Genomic DNA, 22,812 nt, shown 5'->3' with positions numbered 1-22,812 from the left:
TCTGATTTATAGACCTTATTGCAAATAGTTTCACGCAAAGGATCATGGGATTGGAAAGGGAGCAATAGCACCGCTATTGTCCGGATGCCACCATGCAAATGCAAGCAGCCGACAATATAGTGTACAATTTCCATAGCATATCAAAATGCGATCAATGCCCGTTTCCAAACTTTTTGCTTTCTTCAAGTAAGCAGCTCGTCATATTTGTTTCAGAAATTAACATCACTTGTCTTCATTATGAGTGGCGGAGATAGATGTACTGTCTATGGCTGCAAAAATGACAGAAGATATCGTGATAGGTAAGGTAATATCGGTTCATTTTTGGCACACTGGCTGTGGAATTTTTGTCTTTTGAGCTGTCTGAGTCAAGTGACCAGCGCGTGCGCCTAGCCTGCTCTATCATTAGCTCTCTCTGTGTTTTAGCGGTAATGTGTCAGCACAGCGGCCAGCCACTTCCCGAGTGCATGTGACGTACCGGGTGGATGACTGAGCGGCGGGATCTACGCTTTGGCAGCCCGGATTGACATCAGATATTTGATTACTGTATTGCAATTGTACGTACATGTATTACTGAACTGAACACCTACAACCTGCCATGAATAGATAACTGATTAGTAAAGGTATGTATAGGTCTAGATCTACTGATTCTAATTTGGAGTTTGTGTTTTCTTTTCTTTTTTCTCACTCCTGCTAACACATTACAGGTACCTAATAAAGGACCATGTGGACAATCTACGATTTCACAGATGTACTGATCCTCCGAATTTCGCCCTCTGGACCCGGCTCATTAAAAAAGATAATTTTGCAATAAACCGTCAACACGAGTGTGCAGCAATCATTTTCGCCACGGTTGTCCATTTTCAGATGACCCAAACCCATCACTCTACATGAGAGGTTACAACATAATTTAGCCGGTTTAACACAGTAGAGCTCCTCTGAAGCAGCATTGCACCATCAACAAAGAAAATGTACCACCAACTAGACCTGCACGACCCCAAGATAAGAAACCAAAGGCAGTTGGCATCCAGGTCAGTTCCAGAGACTTCACCAACTTGGAGAAAAGTGCAACTATGCTGGTGGTACAATTGGTATGCGGTCCTTCTCACAATTTTATGTTGACGACATAGAGACAGAGCTGCAAGAAACCATGTCAAAATGCGAGTTGCTACAGCAGACCATCTATGATCTTGCAAAGAAAGAACTCCCTGGAGAGTAAGCTTAGTGCCACAACGCGCTTTGGGATTGAAGACATATCTTCCTACGATGAATTAATAAAGCTCTTCACAGAAATCCCATCATATCAATACTTTTGTTGGCCCATGGAGCAAGTTCAACCCCATGCAACTACTCTGCACTACTACAAAGGTCACACGTCTCAAGAAGAGAAAGCATTCCAGTTAAAAAAACCAACACAAACCTGGAAAAAAAGATGAACTTATGATGACTCTAAAGAAGCTGCGTCTTAATCTTCGAGAGGAGCACCAGGCATTCCGATTCATTGTAAGCCAGAGTACTGTTTCACAGGTGATCTCTACTTCGGATCCCTTTTCTTAGTAAAGAACGGGAATCCTTCATCTATTGGCCATCTAAACGGGATACTTTGAGGTACTACCCAAGCTGCTTCAAAAAGTTTGGAGTAGTTCGCTACATAACAAAATGTACTGAGATCCAGATCAATCTACCAACCCTAGATAGCTCGCAATGCCAAGTGTACAGTCAATACAAGTCTCGGCCTACGTTAAAGTGTCTTGTGGACATAACTACAGGAGGAACCATCTCGTTTGTGTCAAAACCAGCGGGAGGTAACACTTCGCAAGATGTCCAACATCATTACAAAGCTTGAAGAAGGTGATACCGTCATGGCTGATAGAGGATTTTACATCCAAGATCTGTTCCTGCATAAGAAAGTAATGGTGGTAAAACCACCATTCATGAGGGCAATGAAGGCAACCAAACAATTCACAGAGTCTAAGGATGTAGCAACAAGGACTGTGGAAGCTGCACTTGTGGTGTGTGCTGCAATAGTCAACTTGCAGCCCATGCTGGTTCCACTTAACGCATAAGAGCTTTTGGAATAACTTCTAGACAGAAAGCATCATACTAGCTCTTCTTAGTTACTTTTTACTTGCACTTGGCATAGCATGTTTTATTGTATACAAACTGCTATATCTACCCCTCACCATTTCTGTACTTAACACTCATTTATTTAATATATGACACGTGTGAGATACGTCCCTGTCGTGGCGTCGGAAATACTCTGATTCTGAGGATTGAAATCTTAGAATCGGGTAGCCAAATCTCATATTTTAAATGAAAAAAAAATGTTTTTCCTCAAACATTTGTTCTCGATTTAATGTAAAAATGTGTGAGAGTCACATAAATGTGCATAATTCAATCGGTGATGTTTTAAAATCAGACTACCGGTACACAAGAATGTTAGAAATAATTTTATGACTATGGCTGTATCCTGTATTTCATCTTCATAATTGTATATTCATGAAAAAGATATTGTACCAAACATTTGAAATTTACTGAATTTATTCATATTATCCTTTTTCTCAACATTTTTTTTTACAAAATAATTTTGTTTGTTTGATTCCACTGGATTGAAATTCATTGAACCTTGATGAATAACCTGGTTATAGCAATCCAAAAACAAGTGAAAAATTATTTTGTTAACTGAAATGTTAATAGTAACTGGTTAGTGTAAACAATGATATGAAAATTCCACCCAAGTGTATGCTCTCACTAAGAAATAATCTATTAGGATATACCTTCTGAAGGACATCTTTGGTGTCTTTCTTCCAAAGCCGATAAACAATGTGCTTCTGTAGCAAGGAAATTAAAAGAATTCAAATAATAATGAACAAACCACCATTATTGGCAAAGAACTAAAAAATATTAAACATTAAAACCTAAATAGGAAGGACATCAACAGTACATGATTAGATAAACAAAGCAGCTGTCTTCATCCTGATTTAGATCTTTTGGTAAAAAGATTTGAGGATTCTGAAGATCAATTACCGATTGGTCTAATACTCCAAAGTACCTTGGATCAAAGGGGAAACTGAACACTTTGGTCATCGTTCCTACATGGGAAAAGAGACCAGACAGTGTTTAGTAGGTAAACTTCATGAATCGGCATATGGCTTGTGTATAAACATAAAGGCGAAATGTTGAGAGGCCGATGCAGGGAAGGTGCAAGAGGATGGTCTCATCTCTCCTTTCATAATCATAATAATAATCATTATTATCTCTCCTTTCACAGAAATTGCTATCAAATACTTGTTTTTTTAATATGTTGGCATTTAAAAAAAGGTAAAATTTCAGAATTGCAAAATCCTCACCCCTCTCTCATTTCCCCCATACTTTGCAGAAAACCCCCAAATTCAAATGCAAATGTTGACCTTCCCAAGGCTAATGGGTGCTCTTTAATAGAGTTACATTACATGATCTATTAAGTGTCCAATCTTCCCCTTGAGGTACAGGTGTCTTTGTTTCGACCCAAAAACTTTCTTAGCTCAAATACTGCCTGGTTATCAATGTATCGCTAACACACTCTACATTTTGTACCCCTTTCAAACTGGCCTCTTATTTTTTTCCCAGGAGAACTTTGCCGTCGAAATCCTCCGGCATGCATTCCTCACTTAAACAGCGAAGAAAAAATGTACCCTTTCGCACTGACATCTCTTCCCTGGCGAAAGTCGACGGGTGATTTGCTCGGGCGGAAGTAAGTGCAAATGAAAGCACGTGCGTTTTTTAATTTGAATTCTAATCGTACTCTCTCCTTATTAATTGTAGATACCTAATTAATTTTATCAGTAAAATTTTGGAGATGACGGCTGGTAAACACTTCTTAGCAGCTGCTGCTGATCAGATCACTCGGCACGTCCATGAAGAATAGACCAGTTCGTAGTTACTTCATGGACAATTTTGGTCAAATGACCTATCATTTATTTCATTATGGCAGATTCAAAGCAAGATATTACATAAACTTGCCTTACATAGCAGGATGAAGAAATTGAATAGACCAAGTGACTAGAATAGCACACCAATGAACACTTTATGAAGGTATTTGTTGCATTCCTACTTCAAATGCATATCATAGCATGTTGCACAATGTACTTGGCAAGCTGTGAAATACCAGTCGTTCATGGATGCATTGTTGATTTTGGATGTAAATAAAAACCACAATTCAAAAGAATATATGAATAATTAAGACATCAAAGTTGGTGCCTATCTCATTAGATTTTTAACCATCATGTCACTTTAGTACAAATGACCTTCCTCTGATCACGCGTAGAATCTTTTGATCATGCGCAGAAAGGAACTACGAACTGGCATATAGAACAAACTAAAATAAACTTGTAAACATTGCTTCTTACCGATTACAAAAAGGTGTAAAAAAATATATAACATATTCTAGAAGTATTAGAAGCAAAAAAAGAAAGTACTTTGATATTTTTAGCATGTACAATAACGCTTTTATAATACATATCGTAAGTGAAAAAAAACAAACTGCATGTTTGAGGGTATTTAACTCTATGGAATGATCAAATTGCTCATAAAGCATGGCTTTCTACATTTAGCCATGGAAATAATAGCTCGCTTGCACGTGGAATCTCAGTTCAGGGTGTTTCGGGGAGAAAAAAATGACCTCTGACGTCATTAAGGAGGAGGAGTTCTCCGGTTTCCTTTAGTTGGCTGTTTCACCGGCGAACTTCGCCGGAAAACATTTTCACTGGCGAAGTTCTCCTGTGTACCTTTCATACTGGACACTTTCCCCTTTGCTGGCGAAGTTCGCCGGGGAAAAGCGCAATATGAAAGGGGTATAATATGATTAACCAACATTCTTATCACAGAGTAACAAGGATATGTTCATACCATCTCACCTTCTTATGTCCAATAACTAATGATGAATTTCCCTCCTTGATATACTTCCAGACTTTAATATCCTCAATATCCTCTTCTACACCATTAGAATCCATAGTCCCATCAATTCAACTTTCCAGCGTTAGCTTCTTTTAATCATATTGATGCTTTGTGTTGCTTACAGACCTATGGATGAAAAGACAATAAATATCAGATCTAATGAGGATAGCGCCATCTCGAGTCCTCAACGACTCATACCTGGCCAGTTTCCTGGCCCATAATGCTAGTGTAGTCTAGTAATGTAGATAGACTTGAATGATAACAAGCAAACTAAGTAGTCAATATATTTGTACCACAATAATTATGTTACCAAGTAGCAAACCAATAACTTTTCGTCTCAAAACATTTTGAGATCAATTTATTCTCTGGAATATAAGTAGATATCTGAAAATGTACATTTTAAAACTATGTATTATAACACACAGTCAATGAGAGATCATACACAGTTCACTCCCCCTTTAAAGGGGGAATCCAACCCACATAAAAACTTTTTTTTCTTTGAGGAAAAGGAAAATTCAGACAATTTGATAGGTGAAAGTTTGAACAATATTAGACAAACAATAAGTTTTTTAAAATTTAATTCTTAAAATTTGTGATATTGGTAATCACATTACTTACCCAGTTGCCAATTTGAAATAAACATAGTTCTACTGATCTCAATTTTAAAGCAGCCATAACTTTCTTATTGCTTCCGATTTCTATCAAACTTTTACCATTCTGTTTTATTGATTTTGCTCCTTTCCAACACAACATTTTATGACCAAAGCTGGATTTCCCTTTAAGTCAGCATTTTAAGTTTGATTGCTTTGTGAAACACGTAGGCCTAGTCATACAATTCCAGTCAACAGATTGGGGCATCCATCAAGTACTCACTTGCAGGGTAGCAATCTCTTCTATACCAAATGGGCATGACCATGTTCTTTAGAAATTGAAAAAGGCTTCCATTTTATACTTGCATACATGTATTTCTACATGAATGGTGACAGGCCTTTGAAATCAACTCATTCTTATATTCTGTATGAATTTCCATTCAAGCGTGAGGTCATATGATTAAAAATGAGAATGGAATCAGCAAAGTTTGGATGTAATATTTATTCTAGTAAGCCAGTCTGCCTAAACAAAAAAAATGATGTGTATAGAAAGCAAAATCAAACAAGCATAACATTGGAAATAAGTATCAAGGGTGGAGGGGAATTAGTCACAAGTACCTGTTGTTAGAAAGGAACTTTACTCTTGTAATTTATGCAAATGCATCGAGATGGGTTCTAAATCGTAACAATTACATACATAACATTCCACTTGGCTTTATTTTCGGAAGCCAAGTACCAGTTTTGGATTTATAAATATACTGGTTTATAAAGCACATACATAAATGCTTTATGGAATATAGGACATCAGAGAAATTCTCAAAATGAGCACTATACATATCACTCAGTTTTTGTACCAGAGTCGATTAAAGGAAAATTATATTCTTACAAAAAGTTCAATATTTGAATATGTTCCGTTCATTTGCGCACATTTTAATGTCCTGTCATTTAATCCATGAATTACAATCTTCCATGTTAGGTACTTTGCTTGCAATGCATGTTTCTGTATGTTTTATTTGCAGTTGAAATAATTAAGAATTTACAAGAGTTTACGTTCCTTCACAAAACGCATTTAATAAGAACCCATTGAAAGGGACAGTGAACAGAATACCGCCCCTGATATTTGAGTTTTCAACAACTTATTACTCATATGTTCTGTTATCTAACTACCTGGTAAGCAGATAACCTATCACTGCATGATATAAAGCATGGACTCAGAAGAAAGCAGCTTGACCCCTCTCCTTCATTATAACTCCCTTGTATTAGAGTTTCTTGGTGCATGTTTATGCTTCCACTTTTCAGACCAGAATCAGCATTTTCATTTTTGATTAGTCCAAAACATGGTTGCATCATCAGCATGCTTATTTTCACGCTTTCATGCTTACTTAAACAATGTTTCAGAACACCGATTGTAGTAAACTTACAAAAAGGTACGTTTCAAAACGTTGTTTGACCAGAATCAGGATTTCTGGGGAAGTATAAAAAGAACCACAATCGTAAACGTGTTTAAATGAGGTCATTTGGTACATGCTTCCGGTGAGATGAAAATCCATGGGCAAATACAGTCCCATGGTTCTAAAAGGGAATTACCTCACACATCCCTGGTTCTAATAATGACCAATGCATATGTGATTATCAAGTGAAGTACTGTACTACTTATCTATTTTGCCATAATCTCGATGTATGTTGAGGGATTTACAAAAAAACCCGTTTGATGAGGAGATATCGCTAAGCCAGAAGCCCCAGAAGCATGAATAAATACTTTAATAATCTTTATTTTTAGAAATTTATATCCTCACCATGGATGAAATTCTATGGCTACGTCAAGTAGCTCCATGCAATTACTAAAAGATCAGAAATTGTTCGAAGTTTGAATAATAGTCGACCATAACAACACTCGGAAAACAATAACTTTTGAAAAAAACTTTCCTGCTCAACAAAGATAACGATGCAAAGCCAGCTGCAAATCGCGATTTCGCCTCTGAAAAACAAAGCATAAACAGCACTCCCAGGACCATGTTTGCGATCTGAAACAACATTTGAAAACGCTGATTCCGTCTCAGCAATGAAAGCATAAACACACCCCTTCACAACATGCAATACAAATACAGCATGACTTGCTGCAATAAAGCAGACTTTGCTCTGTGTACAATTGAGATTGTACGAAATACTCTGTGTTGTTCAGCAATACTATACATGAAGGTAGCAGAACTAGAGCAGTGAGATACCAATTATTATTTTCCTACAACTCACTATACATAGGTCTATAATGGGGAACCCTCTTCGGCTCTTCACTATCACAGGCCTGTTTTATCTGCCCTTTTTCCTACTTGGAGTACTAAGGGGCATTCTTGTTCTTCTACTGTCCCTGGTCTTCAAAGGACCACGATGGGTGTTTCATCAGAAGACCAGGAACTCACGACCACCTTGCATGGAGGACTCACAACTTGGCTCCCATAAATTTGTTACTGTAAAGGTAGGACAACTGTAAGGCATTGCTGTGCTATTCAATGCAATTCAATACTCACTGCTTGTACTATTCAATAGAAAAATACAGTTCTCTCTCCCTCTCTCTCCTCATCCCTCTGCTTGGATTGCAGTCTGATTTGCTATACAGTATGATATTGCACATTCATCTTTGTCACTTCCACAATCATGTCTCTAGTCTTCAAACATATACTCTTTCGACAATGCACATTCGTATTGTAGAGATTACAAACAGTACCTTCTTTTTAATGGATTGAATCAAAGAAAGATGAATTAAGTATTCTTCCACTTCTTTAACATGCACACCAAGTACCTTCTCCCAGTTCAAAGAAAATATCCTAGCAAGCTCTTGCAGTTTTATCCCACTTCAGTTCTTGACTCTTACTTTTTATTCTGGGTACTCTTGGTACCTTTCCCTTGATTCTTCACTCTTAACATAGTTTACAAGGCCGGGCTGTCTGGCTTTTCTTGCCAAGTTATCCTTCTCATCCATATATATCTGATCCAAACAGTAGTAGGATAGACCATAAATAATGTAGGACTGTTGTTTCCTTTAATAGTTGAGTTATTTATAGTTCAAGCTTTGGTATAATTTAGTTCAGCTTTGTTTAAATTCTCCATGCTTCTGTTGTCATCCATTTACATTTGACTTTCAACCTGCTTCTCATGTCACTTCTGTCCTATTCAGATGTGTTAATTCATTACGTTCCCACATCTGATTCTTTTGTTCAACATTCTTATCATGTAATCATCCCAACATCTTATTCATCTCCATCCTCTATCTCTTATTGGTTATTTTTATGAATTGGACTTTTCCACTTTCAGTTGGCTTCTCCATTCTCTTTATTTTCATTGGTTGATTTTGTGTAATTTAAATATATGCTAATTTTGTATGAGTTTTATTGAGGCAAGGAAGCCCAGCAAATATAGCAGTGTACAACCAGACCCCTTCGGTTTAAGTTCTCTTTATTTGCGTCTCAGTTTCACTTATTCCCCTTCAGTTTGAAGATTTAGAACTTCATTTATTTTCAACTCCAAACTTATAATTTTCTCAACCCTACAATCATCTAATCTTTTAACCTATAAGAGGAAAGTTCACCTTCCTACTTAAGAATAAGTTTTTCAAATTTCATTGCAAGAAATACGTCTCTTGCCATTGCTATTCTACTTTCTACTTTACAATTCACCTTTTTTATCTGTTATTCCTTCTACTTTAGGATGTAAAGCTTCATATTGTAGAGTCAGGTGATCCTAACAATCCTTTGATGTTATTTCTACATGGCTTTCCAGAATGCTGGTATGCATGGAGACATCAGATTAGAGCATTCAATAAAGATTATCAGTAAGTATATGACCTAATTCATTGGAAGAATAATGAATTAACCAATTAAGGAAAGATTTCAAAAGAATATTTCAATTACATGTATCATAATAATGCAAAAGAAATCAAAGAAATATGGAGAGCCCTTGATAGTATGTAGTTACTAAAACTTCACCATGATATGAATCAAACAATACACATTTAAGTCTATCTCTGAAGGCAAGTCCATGCTATTATCACACAACCTCTTATTCAACATTCGTAACTGATGTCCCTGTTCCTTGACTTATCTTTATGCAGTTTTGTGCAAATGCTTGGTTTAAAATAAGTGATGCAGGTAATTTACATTTCTAACATTGTAAGCTTTTCTTGTAAAAGCTTTATGATGTCTTGTGCAGTCTGCTTCAAATTTGGTCATTCACTCTTGTTTTTAAAATGCAACTTTTCTTTTAGTTAAGTCATCATCAAAATTATGTGTTACACAAATGACCTCCTTTGATAAATTCATTAGCCTATCCAACATTTTTCAAAATTGGTTTGCTACTTTAGTTGTGTATCATTTGACATGAGAGGAACTGGTGAGTCAGATGCCCCACTACCCAAGAAGTTCTACAGTCTAGATCAACTCACTGGTAATTAATCATTACTATTATTAGGTATTATCTCATTGTTTCGGCTATACAGGCAGTAAAGAAAAGGGCAACATATTAAAGATGCTGTGAAGTTCTTACTGAAATAAATAATAAATGAAATAGGAGACCTACTACGAGAGACTGTCCTCAATAGCCAATATTAGTTGCAAACTCCCTTTGCCCAAAGAGATGGTATGAAACCCTGTTGGAACAGATATGATTTCCCTTGACTACATAGAGATCTTTAGACTATATTGTACCATTCAGAACTGTTGCTTCAAATTTACAATTGAGCACTAACTTATATACCGGTGTGTTGGCTCAGTTGGTAGTGTCTGTCTCACAACCGGGAGGTAGGGGTTCAAACCCCAGCCACGGCAGACCAAAAGATGGGAGTTGCTGCTACCTTGTTTGGCGTTCAACGATTAAAGGGATAGAGCCTCGTCGATCTGGTGCTGCACAGCGGCTGCCGGGCCAACAATCAATTGGGCAAAGCAAATTTTTGGAGTATTTGATTTTATGTCTATTTCGAACAATAAAATATAGATTTTCATTTTCATATGTGGAAGGACCAAGATCATCTTGAACACCTGTCATTCAATCATTTTCAATGATTAATTTTAGATCAGTATTCCTTCCACTAAAACATTGGAGGTTTAATTTAGAATATCCTCTAAATAACCAAGTGACACAAACAATGATCTCAGTATATTTCTAAATAAATTCTCAGACTAAACAAGTATTAGAGTTAAGAAGTTATAGCTGACAGTTGTTTTGAAGGCCAACACATAATGGCCCGTATTCTGAAGTCAGGTTTAACTTAAAGGGGAATGAAACTTTTGGAACAAATAGGCTTGTGTAAAAACAGAAAATCAAAGAATAAGAATAAAGAAAGTTTGAGAAAAATCGGACAATAAATGAGAAAGTTATGAGCATTTAAATATTGCAATCACTAATTCAATGGAGATCCTCCCATTGGCAATGCGACAAGGATGTGTGATGTCACTGATGAACAACTTTCCCTTTGGTGGACTATAAAATACCACCAAAATGTCTCTTTTTGCTTTTTCTTATGATGATGCAAACTCTTTATCCATGATGTATTTAAAAAAAATGTGTATTACATGCCCTCATGTAGAAAGAACACATGATCTATCGATAGATGTGATAAAAGAGGCAATTCAAGTGAAATATATACTAAAGTAATGGGGAGAGTTGTTCATCAGTGACATCACACATCCTTCTCGCATTGCCAATGGGAGGATCTCCATAGCATTAGTGATTGCAATATTTAAATGCTCATAACTTCCTCATTTATTGTCAGATTTTTCTCAAACTTTTGTTGATCTGTTTCTTTGATTTTTCTGTTTTCACACAAGCTATCTTGTTCCAATGGTTTCATTCTCCTTTAAACTCAGGTTTAAAGTTGTGGTTTAAGTATGGATAGCCAATTGTTACATAAATCACTAATGGTAGAGATATCATATTTCAGCTCATTCAGCTCTCAAATCATGCATAATTGTCTAGGAAGTAGAAATAGATGATTGTCTTCACCATCGATGAATCAGGAAAGAGCACAGTAAACATAAGAAACATACAACTTAATAAAAATTTTGACACTTTTGGCTTCCCATAATTTTAGCACAGAGTTAGACCATGGTCTAAGTTAAACCTAACTTCAGAATACGGGCCAATGTATTTAACTGATAAAATAATATATTCACTTTACTGATCAATCACCTATGTATTACTTCCTTTCTTTTCACAGAAGACATTCATAAACTGATTGGTATATTGGGTCATGATTCCTGTATCCTGGTAGGGCATGATTGGGGTGGTATGATCGCCTGGGACTTTGCTACCCGTTACCCAGAACAGCTGAACAAACTAATCATTATAAATGCAGCTCATCCCAATAGATTCAGAGAACTCTTTCAAAGCTACTACTTACCTCAGCTGTGGCGCTCATGGTAAATTTTTTTTACCATATTATTCTTTTTCACTTCTTTTCTACTGAAATGTAGGCAAGTTTTTCTGTATCCTTCACGCATTGAGTTTGAGCAGAGAAGGATGAAAAGTTTTGTAGTAAACCAATTGTTATCAGGAATTTTGGGATTCTATGACAATACCAGAAATCTCCTCAAGCTTGCATGGATTAAACAATGACAGACTCTCTCCGATCTCGCTTTCTTTTGAGCAATTTAATAGCATCAAAATGCTGAAGATGGTCCTTTTATAGTACATTTATTATATAGCTCAATTCAACTCTCTTTTTTAGCTCCCATGAAAACTTGACTTGAAATTAAAGTTCAAAAAAAATACCAAAAAAATCACAAATCAAGAAGGGAAATTTACATGTTCTTGAATTTTTTTTTTTTCAGGTATGTGTTTTTTTTTCAACTACCATATTTGCCAGAGATTTTGCTGTCAATGGGTGACTATATGATACTCCAGAAACATTGCATGAAGGGCCCAACAACTGAGGAAGATATAGAAGCCTCCAAGTACGCTCTTTCAAGACCAGGCAAGAACTATTATGTAACTTATTTGTTTCTCTCCTGTTAACTTTTTAGATATGATATTTACTGGGATGATATATGGAGAAATTTCTTTTCCATTTTCAAAGAGCTCTTGAAAGCCTGCTTTATATGTGGATCAGATTTGACTTCTTGTTCTTCTGTATTTTAAGCCCTATAATTTGAATAATCTGCATTGTACTGCACTCAGCTCAGGTGAGGTAAATTATCATCCAAAGTCTCTTTGGAAGTGCTTTAGATGTATGGTATACATCATGGACGGTCATCCAAACAGATGTATCACACATACGACGATGCAAACCATTTCAGAGAAAATCAACTTCAAAGTTCACTATAATTTTCACACTCAATCCCGAGCCTTACAACATATTCATTGCAAGAAAAATACATGGTAGGAAAGACCAGCACAATTGCTTGACATTTGTATCTTTATTTTTATACAAAACCAAGGATCAGAGAAAATATTGCAAAAGAGCTACATACTTGTAATTTGTACTACGGTTTGGATGAATGCTGATGATATGCACTAGAACTGATTATTACAATTATATGAATAAGATTGCCAAATTTAATTGTGAAACCTTTTTTTTTCACTACAGGGAGAGTGACTACATTTCTAAACTACTACAGGAATGCAGCACATGAATTTTTCCATGGAACAGGATACGTCACCACACCTACTCTTCTCATCTGGGCCACATCACACTATGCTCTTGACAACAAGCTGGTGGATAAAACAGAAAGACTTTGCCGTCAATTACTTGTAGAAAGAATAGAAAATGGTGATGTGCTGGTGCACCAGGAACAGCCGGATACTGTCAACAGACTCATGAAAAAATATCTTGCAGATTAATTTTTTCAAATATGCTTTCCTGGAAATAGCTTAAGCAAAGTTTAGTACAATTTCCTCATCAATAGTCTAGTCAATGTTTTTTTTATCAATTCTTTGAAATATTTCTCTTTAGTTTTGCATATTACCAATATACAATAATGAATAATAATATTTGTTGGTGAATCGCTACCTACTATTATCATCTATATAGAGCTTTTTAACATATTTTGGTCTGCATCAATTGCCCTTGTAGTATCAGAGCATATCCCTAAAAAGGACCGAAATCCAACGAATATTCCATAAGCTCCTGTACAAAATTTGTCATTGAATACGAGACCATATTCAACAGTCTAGTGCGCATGCGCGAATGCATGAAATATACAACGCGTACAACAATGAAACCAATGCAATGCATAGAGCACAATGACACTCACTGATGTCATAATGAAATGTACGTAAGTCAGTCACATTACAACAACAAAATTTATCCTAATGTGATGAGTGATATGACTCATTCAACCAAATTCTCCCTCTCTTTTATTTGGGGGGGGGGCGGTGGGATAGATATTGGATGGCTTATTTCATGGAATACCAGAAATATGCCGCTTATTAGGGCCAATATTCCACTCATCTATGATTCGTGGAATATTTGCCCAAACTCTTATGTCTGGTATTCCATTCTGAGCCATCCAATATAATATAAATAAATCATAGTCAAGTTATATGCCTACAAGTAAAAGCAAATTACCAAAGTTAAACTAACATCTTTTAGGGTTTACTGGTTAATTCCATAAAACAGTAGATATTTATGAATTTAAAGAATCATTAATAATCCTAGATAAAGGTAAATTTGGAAATGGAAAAGTGGGGTTTAAATGGAGGGCAGAATAAAAAGAAAATCAGTTAAGACAAGGTTATTCAAATTGATTATTTCAATGAACTAGGCCTGACAACTCTTGTACATTTGGAGAGGATTCTCGGTCATTTTAAAACTATCCTTCTTCCCCAATTAACTTAAATATATATATATTTATATATTTCTCTACATCTGTGTTTAAGGCGATTTTTTTTGTCTTCTTTCATTGTTCGTAATGTGCCTTAACACCCTCTACCTTCGTCTTTACCCCTATATGTGTATTATGACGTAATAAACCCATCAATTGACTTCGCCCTTTCGTAGGCTGTATAGGCATATGCTCTGAGGAAGAGACAGAGAAAAAAAAAACATCTGCATGTGTTTAAAAATTGCAAGATTCTAATTACTGAATAAAGATCAAACAATATTATCAGTTTAAATAAATAATAACTTGAAGAGCTAGAAGCAAAATTGAACTTTGTACAGTCCTTGTCTCTTTTAAATTGACCAGTGTTTGTTGGATATGATAGAAAAGTGCGAGAAATAATGACTGCACATATCGTATCATATCACAATTCTCTATTTAATAGATAGTTGATACAGAAATATAATCTGTTTAGTGTTTGAACTCCACAGAGTGACATTGTGATTTTACAGGCTACATTGTTTATTGCATTAATAGTCACAAGGATTCTAGGCACAGGTCAGTTTTAACATGGTTAGTTTACTTTGTTATTTATAAAAAGTACTCAACTCATTTCATCATACCTCTCATACATGAAATCATGGTGAAATCAAACTGGGCTCTCTCTAAAATACTTACAGACCCACATGGGCATATTAAAACAAAATAGAAGGAACAAAAAAAAAAACATGAAGTACTAGTCTAGAATCAAAAATAAAAATTTTGCAGAGTTTAAGAGATAATTGCATTTTTTTTCTAAACACTGTATGGAAAATTGCTAATTGTCTTCTCTTTGAAGATGGCAATTACATTTTATTTTTAAGCCTCATTTAATGCTTGTTACATGCTATCTGAAAAAAAAAGACCAAAAAGACAAGTATGCATTAAAAATGAGAAGGATCATTCATCCTTGTTTTTTTAAATAACTTAATTTTTAGTGTATTAAAGGTCAAGTCCACCCCAGAAAAATGTTTATTTGAATAAATAGAGAAATATCAATCTAGCAGAACACTGAAAATTTCATCAAAATTGGATGTAAAATAAAAAAGTTATGGCATTTTAAATTTTCGCTTATTTTTTCCACAAAACAGTGATATGCACAACTCAGTGACATGCAAATGAGAGAGTCGATGATGTCACTAACTCACTATTTCTTTTTTTTTTATTGTTTGAATGATACAATATTTCATTTTTTTACAGATTTGACAATAAGGACCTACTTGACTGAACCATATAGTATTAAACAATGCTAATTCCACATGTTCAGCAGGAATGTATCGTTGTTTCACTTGACAATGAGGAGAAAATTAGAATATTTCATATAATAAAATACAAAAGGAATAGTGAGTGGATGACGTCATCAGTCTCCTTATTTGCATACTGACCAGAATGTGCATAACTGTTTTGTGACATTAAGCAAAACTTTAAAATGTCATAACTTTCTTATTTTACATCCGATGATGAAATTTTCAGGGTTATGCTTGTTGGATTTTTATCTTATTATTCAAATCCACTTTTTGTTGGGGTGGACTTATCCTTTAACTTCTCAAAATTTTTTTTTTTTTAATTCCTTCAAAAAATATTGTCCAGCAAGTAGAAAAGTTATATTTTTTACAAAACCTGACAATGTTATCACCCAGAATGAATATTGCACTGTAATTACTATCAATGTGAGATTAATTTTAAATCACTTTTATGCAGATTTCCCTTTTGCAATCGCTATGGTTCATTATCTTTAATAATTAATGAATTTGCCATCTTTAGATAGACTCCTTAACTTTAGAGTGAGAATGAGCATTTTGAAATATAGCTGTGTGAGGACCTTGTACTATCTACCAATGTACATCTTGGTCATTCCTGTGGTAATCTTCATTGTCCTGAAAGGATTGTTACGTCATGGACCATGTTGGCTGTTTTATAAGAAAGAAAGATTAGAGAGACCAGCTTGCATGGATGATCCACAGCTTGGAAACCATAAGTTTGTCCAAGTCAAGGCAAGTGTCAAAGTCTATTTAGTTCTATATTTCAAAATTATCATCATTTTTTTGGGGGGAGGCTACTTTTCTTCTGGAACAAATGAATATGCTTTAACATAGCAGTAAATCAGGATTTTCTGGGACTTTTTTAAAGTCTTATCGAGGGCCCTTCTGAGCATTTCAGGGGCAAATGGCCCTAGCCTCCAAGTAATTATTTCCCTCTAAGCAAAGTATCGTAACCAGAAGAAATGAAGATGACGGGTGTAGGGGCAATTTTTTGTTGGTTATTAGGCCTACTTTGGTATTTCACCCAAATAATAATTCATGACTCGTGTCTTTATCACCGAAACAGTTTTAAAGAAAACTTACAATTCTCTGGTCACAGAAATACAACATTAGCATGTGATTGAATGTTTCCTAGGTCTCAAGTAATCCTAAGCTACAAATTCTACAGGTTTAAACATTTAACAAAAAACATTAAGACACCGATGCATTTGGGAGCTACAAAGTGTCTTTTTGTTTTCATTATCCTATGTGACAGCAATTACTTCACACTTCTGTGTGGCCTGCTATGTTCCTCTTGACTGAATATGATATGTCACTATAATTTGCAATTTCCCTTGCATAAAACTTAACTTCATAAGATGACTTGAATACATATGGAGTCATTAAATTATAGCATTTATTCCTATAATGTTTTATTCTTTTAATGTAGGACATAAAGCTTCATATTGTAGAGTCGGGTGATCCTAAGAATCCTTTGATGTTATTTCTACATGGCTTTCCAGAATGCTGGTATTCATGGAGACATCAGATTAGAGCATTCAATAAAGATTATCAGTAAGTATAACCATGTATCATGGTATAACTGTGCCTGAAACACAATCAGAAAGACAAAAAAGGTTCACCAAGATATCTGAATGTCAATCCAAACTCTGATCCAAAGAAATACTCAAAAAATGCCCAAGAAATCTGACATGTATAATTAATAAAATGCTGAAGGCAAAATTAATCATAAACATTAATTCTTATGAATGTTTAACATTGCAAACCCAATGATATTGACAGCCTTCTTTTTTCTTGAAAATCAATTGAAAAATATCCAGTATCTACTTTTCTGTGAACAAACAATAAGACGAGATACAAACCATTGATATACATGCTTGCAATCTCTACTTAGCTGTGTAGCCATTGATATGAGAGGTGTAGGTGAATCAGATGGTCCTCCAGGAAAGATGAGCTATACTTGTGACCTTATCACAGGTGAGCTACAACAACCATTGTTTCATATATGATATCCCCTTGTTCTGTATCACTTGTTTAACTATTTTCAAATTTACAGAGGTAACATCCTTGAAAATTCTATCTACTTCGTAGAAAACAATGTTTTTATTTATATAAGTAGAAAAAAAAATTAATGATGATAGCCAATTGAAAGAAAATGATCCATCCTCATTCATAAACTTAGAATTAGGGCCTACTCTTACAATATTCCCAATCATTAATTGATAAACGGAAGAAGATCCATTCTAAGTACGAATTTACCTCTAATACCATCTTCACACTGGTTTTAAAATTTTTCCTGGTGCTGTCGCTGGACGGCGGCACTGCTATAAATGCATTCAGAGTAGAAAAGGTATCCAGGGCCGGCAGTCCTGGGATATCTTTCATGTATCCATTCACACTGCAGCAAGTGATTTTTATAACCTCCATAACAAAACACGTGTAGGCTTATGACCCTGTGAGTGACCCAACTCTGATATACCGGAAATATTTGAGGAGGGGGAATGGAACCCAGGTCCTTCATATTGAAAGACGAGTCATGACCACTAGACCATGATGCCTCTACATTATAGAAAACATATCACAAGTGGTTTATCCTGGTGTTGTAGCGGTGTGCCTTCACACTGAAGGAAATCAATTGCAGATGCAAGGCTGTCCTGCTGCTATTACTATGGCTTGCCTAGCGATAGTTTGTTGCAGAGTTTATAGCGAGGCGAGGTTATCCCGCGGTAGTTTATTGCGGATCTGAGAATTCATGCTGAAGGCAACACCGCTACAAGTCTCAGGACAGTCCCGGTACTGTAACTGTCATTGAGGCCAGTGTGAAGACGGTATAAAAGAGCAATTTGTTTATGTAAATTCTGAAGGTTTCAAGGTGAAGAAGAAGAGTTATTGACTTTACAGTACACCATGTATCTTTTGTGGATATATATATATATAGGCCACGAAAGATACACCACTACAATTAGTTCATGACTTAACATTTTTGTGAAAACAGATGATTATCCTTTTTTTCTCAAATACAGGAGATGTGTGTGAACTGATCCATGTTCTAGGACATGAGACATGTATCTTGATAGGACATGACTGGGGTGGATTGATAGGATGGAAGTTTGCTGCACAGTATCCTGAAATGGTGGATAAATATATAGCAATGAATATACCACACCCTGATAGATTCAATGAGCTTGTATCATTATACTTACCACAAATAATCAAGTCATGGTGAGCAACAGCTATTGAAAATGGTCAATTAAAAGACTCTATATATGCAATAGGTAGCTCCCCCCTCCATCTTAGCCTAAAATTCAATTAAGTAATCTAGAACCAAGGTAATTATAATGAAGATGAAGACGATGGTGACAATCTTTAAAAGATAAAACAGCCATCAAAAATCAATTTAGGCTTTGGTGGAATGTATGTGCTTTAATGTGGTCACTGTCAAATGTTCATCTAGAGAAACATTATAACCAATCCCTATACTTCTGAAGAGGTACAACTAGCACATCAATGATGTGGAGCTCATCCGGCATCTCGCAACTTGCGAGATGCCGGATGAGCTCCACATCATTGATGTGCTAGAGTCGCAACGAAATTTAACACAATTTTAATTTCAGCCCAGTTGACACTGTAGTGAATTATATTGGTGACATAAATTGAGGATATAGAATAGAAATTGATTAAGAAATGACATAGAAGCATTTTTGTGATCTATGAATAAATGTTATATAAATTAAGCATAAATAACTTTCTAGTCAAAATTTCTGAACTCTGTGTAGAACCTTGGTGAACCTCATGTAGCTCTCAGATGGAACAAAAATAATCAAAATCAATCAACAAGTAAATAAGTAATTTTTGTGAGTTTTGAAAATATATGAATTCGCATATTTAATGAGTTTCAAAATTCTGTGTTGAAATTTTTTATCACCACCTCGAGCTATCATATAAAGCAAACAAAATTGAAATTGATCAGCAAATTAAGAATTTTTTTTGGTGTGATTTATGAATAAATTTTGCATTAAATAGCATAAATAACTTTCCAGACAAAATTTCAAAATTTTGTGTACAAGTTTGGTGAACCTCATGCAGCTCTACCAGATGGGAGAAAAAAATCAAAATATGTCAACAAATAAAGAAGAAGAGGCATTTTCTGTGATTTATGAATAAATTTCACATAAATTAGCACAAATAGTTTTCTACTGAAAATGTCAAAATTCTGTGTAGAAGTTTGGTGAACCTCATGAAGTTCTACCAGATGGAAGAAAAAAAAATCAAAATTGGTCAACAAATAATAGCATAAATAACTTTCCAGACAAAATTTCAAAATTTTGTGTACAAGATTGGTGAACCTCATGCAGCTCTACCAGATGGAAGAAAAAAAATCAATATCTGTCAACAAATAAAGAAGAAGAGGCATTTTCTGTGATTTATGAATAAATTTCACATAAATTAGCACAAATAGTTTTCTACTGAAAATGTCAAAATTCTGTGTAGAAGTTTGGTGAACCTCATGAAGCTCTACCAGATGGAAGAAAAAAATCAAAATCGGTCAACAAAGAAGAAGCATTTTATGAATATTTTAAAATTTGCATAAATTAATTTCACATAAATTAGCATAAAAATTGTTTCGGTCAAAATCTCAAAATTCTGTGTAGAAGTTTGGTGGACCTCATGAAGCTCTACCAGATGGAAGCAAAACATTCAAAATCGGTCGACAAATAAAGAAAAAGAAGCATTTTTGTGAATTTTGAAAAATGTGCATAAATTAGCATACTTAATGAATTTCAAAATTCTATGTAGAAGTTTTGAATCCCCCACCTAGTGCCATCATATGAAGCAAATAGAATTGAAATTGGACTTGAAATGGCGAAGAAGTAGTATTTTGAAATTGTGGACGGACGACAGACAACAGACGACACGCCACCGCATAAGCTGATGAGCTAATAATATAGCCAATGGTCCATATGAAATACTGTAGTGACACTTTTCACAATAATTGATCCATCATATAAATCTTTTCTGTTTGAAACTGTTTGACAGGTACATATTTTTCTTCCAAATGCCATGGTTCCCTGAAAGGGGAGTACAGATGGGAGATTACAACATGATCAATGAAGAATGTAAACATGGTGAAACTACTGATGAAGATATTGAAGCATTCAAGTATTCTATATCAAGACCAGGTAATTACATTTTTTCTTGGTGACTTGGTATTGTAAAGTAAGAATGAGCTGTTTAGATATCATGTGAGATTGATTGGTTGGTGTGGGTTTGTTTGGTGGTGTGCAGTATTTATGAGTAAATTGATACAATAGACATCGTATCTGGCTGATATTCCACATATAATTAACAAATAACAAGTATCTAGTTACTTTCTAGCACACTGATTAAATCCTGATCATATCAATTATCAATTTATTAGAGTAAAGAAATTTAAAGAACAAAGAAAGCAAAACAAAAATAAAAAAGCCATATCCTTTCATTTCCCATAAAAATAAAATATGGCAAGTACAAAATGAAGATTGCATTTTTATGATAAAAATTCAACATAGTTTTCATTTGAAAAATTCATCCACAGTAAAAGACGTACTGTACCAAAGAAACTTATAAACTTTTAAAAAGTCTATACTACAGTTGAACTGTATATTGTATGATCGTTAATGATCTGAATTTTATAGGTCGTCTGCATACCTTCATGAACTACTACCGTAATGAACTTACCCTGATCTTCACCAAAACTGGAGTGGTTAAGACACCAACTCTGCTCATCTGGGGGACAGGAGATGATTACCTTCACACCCGTCTTTCTTATAACACAGAGAAATTCTGCCTAAATCTGAAGGTGGAGCGTATACAGGGCGGCAATCACTTCATCCAACAGGAGCAGCCGGATCTTGTCAATCAGCTGATGAAAAAATATTTGGAGAAAGAAATTACTCTTGAAATATGAATTGACATTTCAGAGTTTTTAAAGTTGCTTGTATTGTAAATATTTTTTCGTTATTAGGTTATATTGACATCAAAGGCCAAAAAAAAAACAGTATAGCTGATAGTGATGAATATTTGAATTATAAAATATGCACTTACAATCAGTTACTTCAATCATTGATAATTTGAAAGTTTTTATTAATCACTGTCTTCTTTGCTATTCTCATGCTTGTAACATCTATTTCTGTTACATTCAGTTATATAGGCCTACTGTTATTTTTTTCAATATCACATAATCTGTGCTGTATTTTAAATATCCATGTACATGCTTAGCCGGGTAATATAGGAGCGCCTTGAGCACCTAACAAGGTGGATATGTGCGCAATATAAATACCCTATATTATTATTATTATTACATACTGATATGGAAATGTAAACAATAAGTCTTCCTATTTTTAATGATTGCAAGAAATAAATACAAATTAAAAAATTGATACAATTTTCATGGAGGAAAATAATGAAAAGTACCGGAGAATGCATTATAGGCTTTTTTCCCCCTTTAATCAGTCTTTTTTAATAAACCTGAGAATGTCATGTTTTAGTGTATTTTCTCCTTAAAGGTCAAGTCCACCTCAGAAAAATGTTGATTTGAATCAATAGAAAATCAGACAAGCACAATGCTGAAAATTTCATCAAAATCGGATGTAAAATAAGAACGTTATGACATTTCAAAGTTTCGCTTATTTTTAACAAAATAGTTATATGAACAAGCCAGTTAGTACATCCAAATGAGAGAGTCGATGATGTCACTCACTATTTTTTTTTTTTGAATTAAAATATATTTCATTTTTTATGAATTTGATGATTAGGACCTCCTTGCCTGAAGCACAAAATGTTAAAATAATGGAATTCCACGTGTTCAGGGAGGAATGAAAGTTCATTTCACATGACAATGATGAGAAAATCAAAATATTTCATATAATAAAATACAAAAGAAAGTGAGTGATGTCATCATCAGTTCCCTCATTTGCATACCGACCGAGATGTGCATATAAAAATGAAGCGAAACTTTAAAATGTCATGACTTTCTTATTTTACATCCGATTTTGATGAAATGTTCAGAGTTATGCTTGTTGAATTTTTCTCTTTTTATTCAAATTAAGTTTTTGTTGGGGTGGACTTGTCCTTTAATAGAAATATAAATTACAAGCTCTGCCTTTAAATAGTTTACCTTTTATGTTCTCATCTTCATGTCTA

At 34.8% G+C, this 22,812-nt stretch overlaps 3 protein-coding genes across 6 annotated transcripts in view; 2 read left to right on the top strand and 1 right to left on the bottom strand.

The window, feature by feature from the left end:
* Positions 1-21,437, bottom strand: part of LOC121410407 (inositol-pentakisphosphate 2-kinase-like) — a 33,513-nt gene extending 12,076 nt beyond the window's left edge. The window contains exons 1-3 of one of the 3 annotated variants that reach the window (XM_041602478.1): positions 21,349-21,437; positions 4,893-5,058; positions 2,775-2,828 (exon numbers count right to left, since the gene is read on the bottom strand). In XM_041602478.1, the coding sequence (XP_041458412.1) occupies positions 2,775-2,828; positions 4,893-4,988 (150 nt within the window). In that variant the 5' untranslated portion in view covers positions 4,989-5,058; positions 21,349-21,437. Of the gene's footprint in view, positions 1-2,774; positions 2,829-4,884; positions 5,059-21,348 lie in introns of those variants that run through there. The other 2 variants (XM_041602479.1, XM_041602480.1) reach the window with 2 other exon arrangements.
* LOC121410410 (epoxide hydrolase 4-like) lies at positions 5,581-15,099 on the top strand. 2 transcript variants are annotated; one of them, XM_041602484.1, is made up of 7 exons: positions 5,581-7,995; positions 9,224-9,348; positions 9,877-9,959; positions 11,728-11,929; positions 12,341-12,483; positions 13,096-13,381; positions 13,427-15,099. In XM_041602484.1, the coding sequence occupies exons 1-6, from the start codon at positions 7,789-7,791 to the stop codon at positions 13,347-13,349; spliced, it is 1,014 nt and encodes a 337-aa protein (XP_041458418.1). In that variant the 5' UTR covers positions 5,581-7,788; the 3' UTR covers positions 13,350-13,381; positions 13,427-15,099. The 2 variants fall into 2 exon arrangements, with proteins under 2 accessions (XP_041458418.1, XP_041458417.1); XM_041602483.1 differs by having other exon boundaries at positions 13,096-15,099.
* Positions 15,930-21,577, top strand: LOC121411979 (epoxide hydrolase 4-like). Its single transcript, XM_041604891.1, has 5 exons — positions 15,930-17,184; positions 17,525-17,607; positions 18,654-18,852; positions 20,668-20,810; positions 21,306-21,577. Exons 1-5 carry the CDS (start codon positions 17,108-17,110, stop codon positions 21,575-21,577), a joined length of 774 nt encoding a protein of 257 aa, XP_041460825.1. The 5' UTR covers positions 15,930-17,107.
* Positions 21,578-22,812: the final 1,235 nt, after the last annotated feature.

The sequence above is a fragment of the Lytechinus variegatus genome, chromosome 3 (assembly GCF_018143015.1).
Source record: "Lytechinus variegatus isolate NC3 chromosome 3, Lvar_3.0, whole genome shotgun sequence".
Taxonomy (NCBI): Eukaryota; Metazoa; Echinodermata; class Echinoidea; order Temnopleuroida; family Toxopneustidae; genus Lytechinus; species Lytechinus variegatus.
This window is presented reverse-complemented; position numbering and strand designations above follow the sequence as displayed.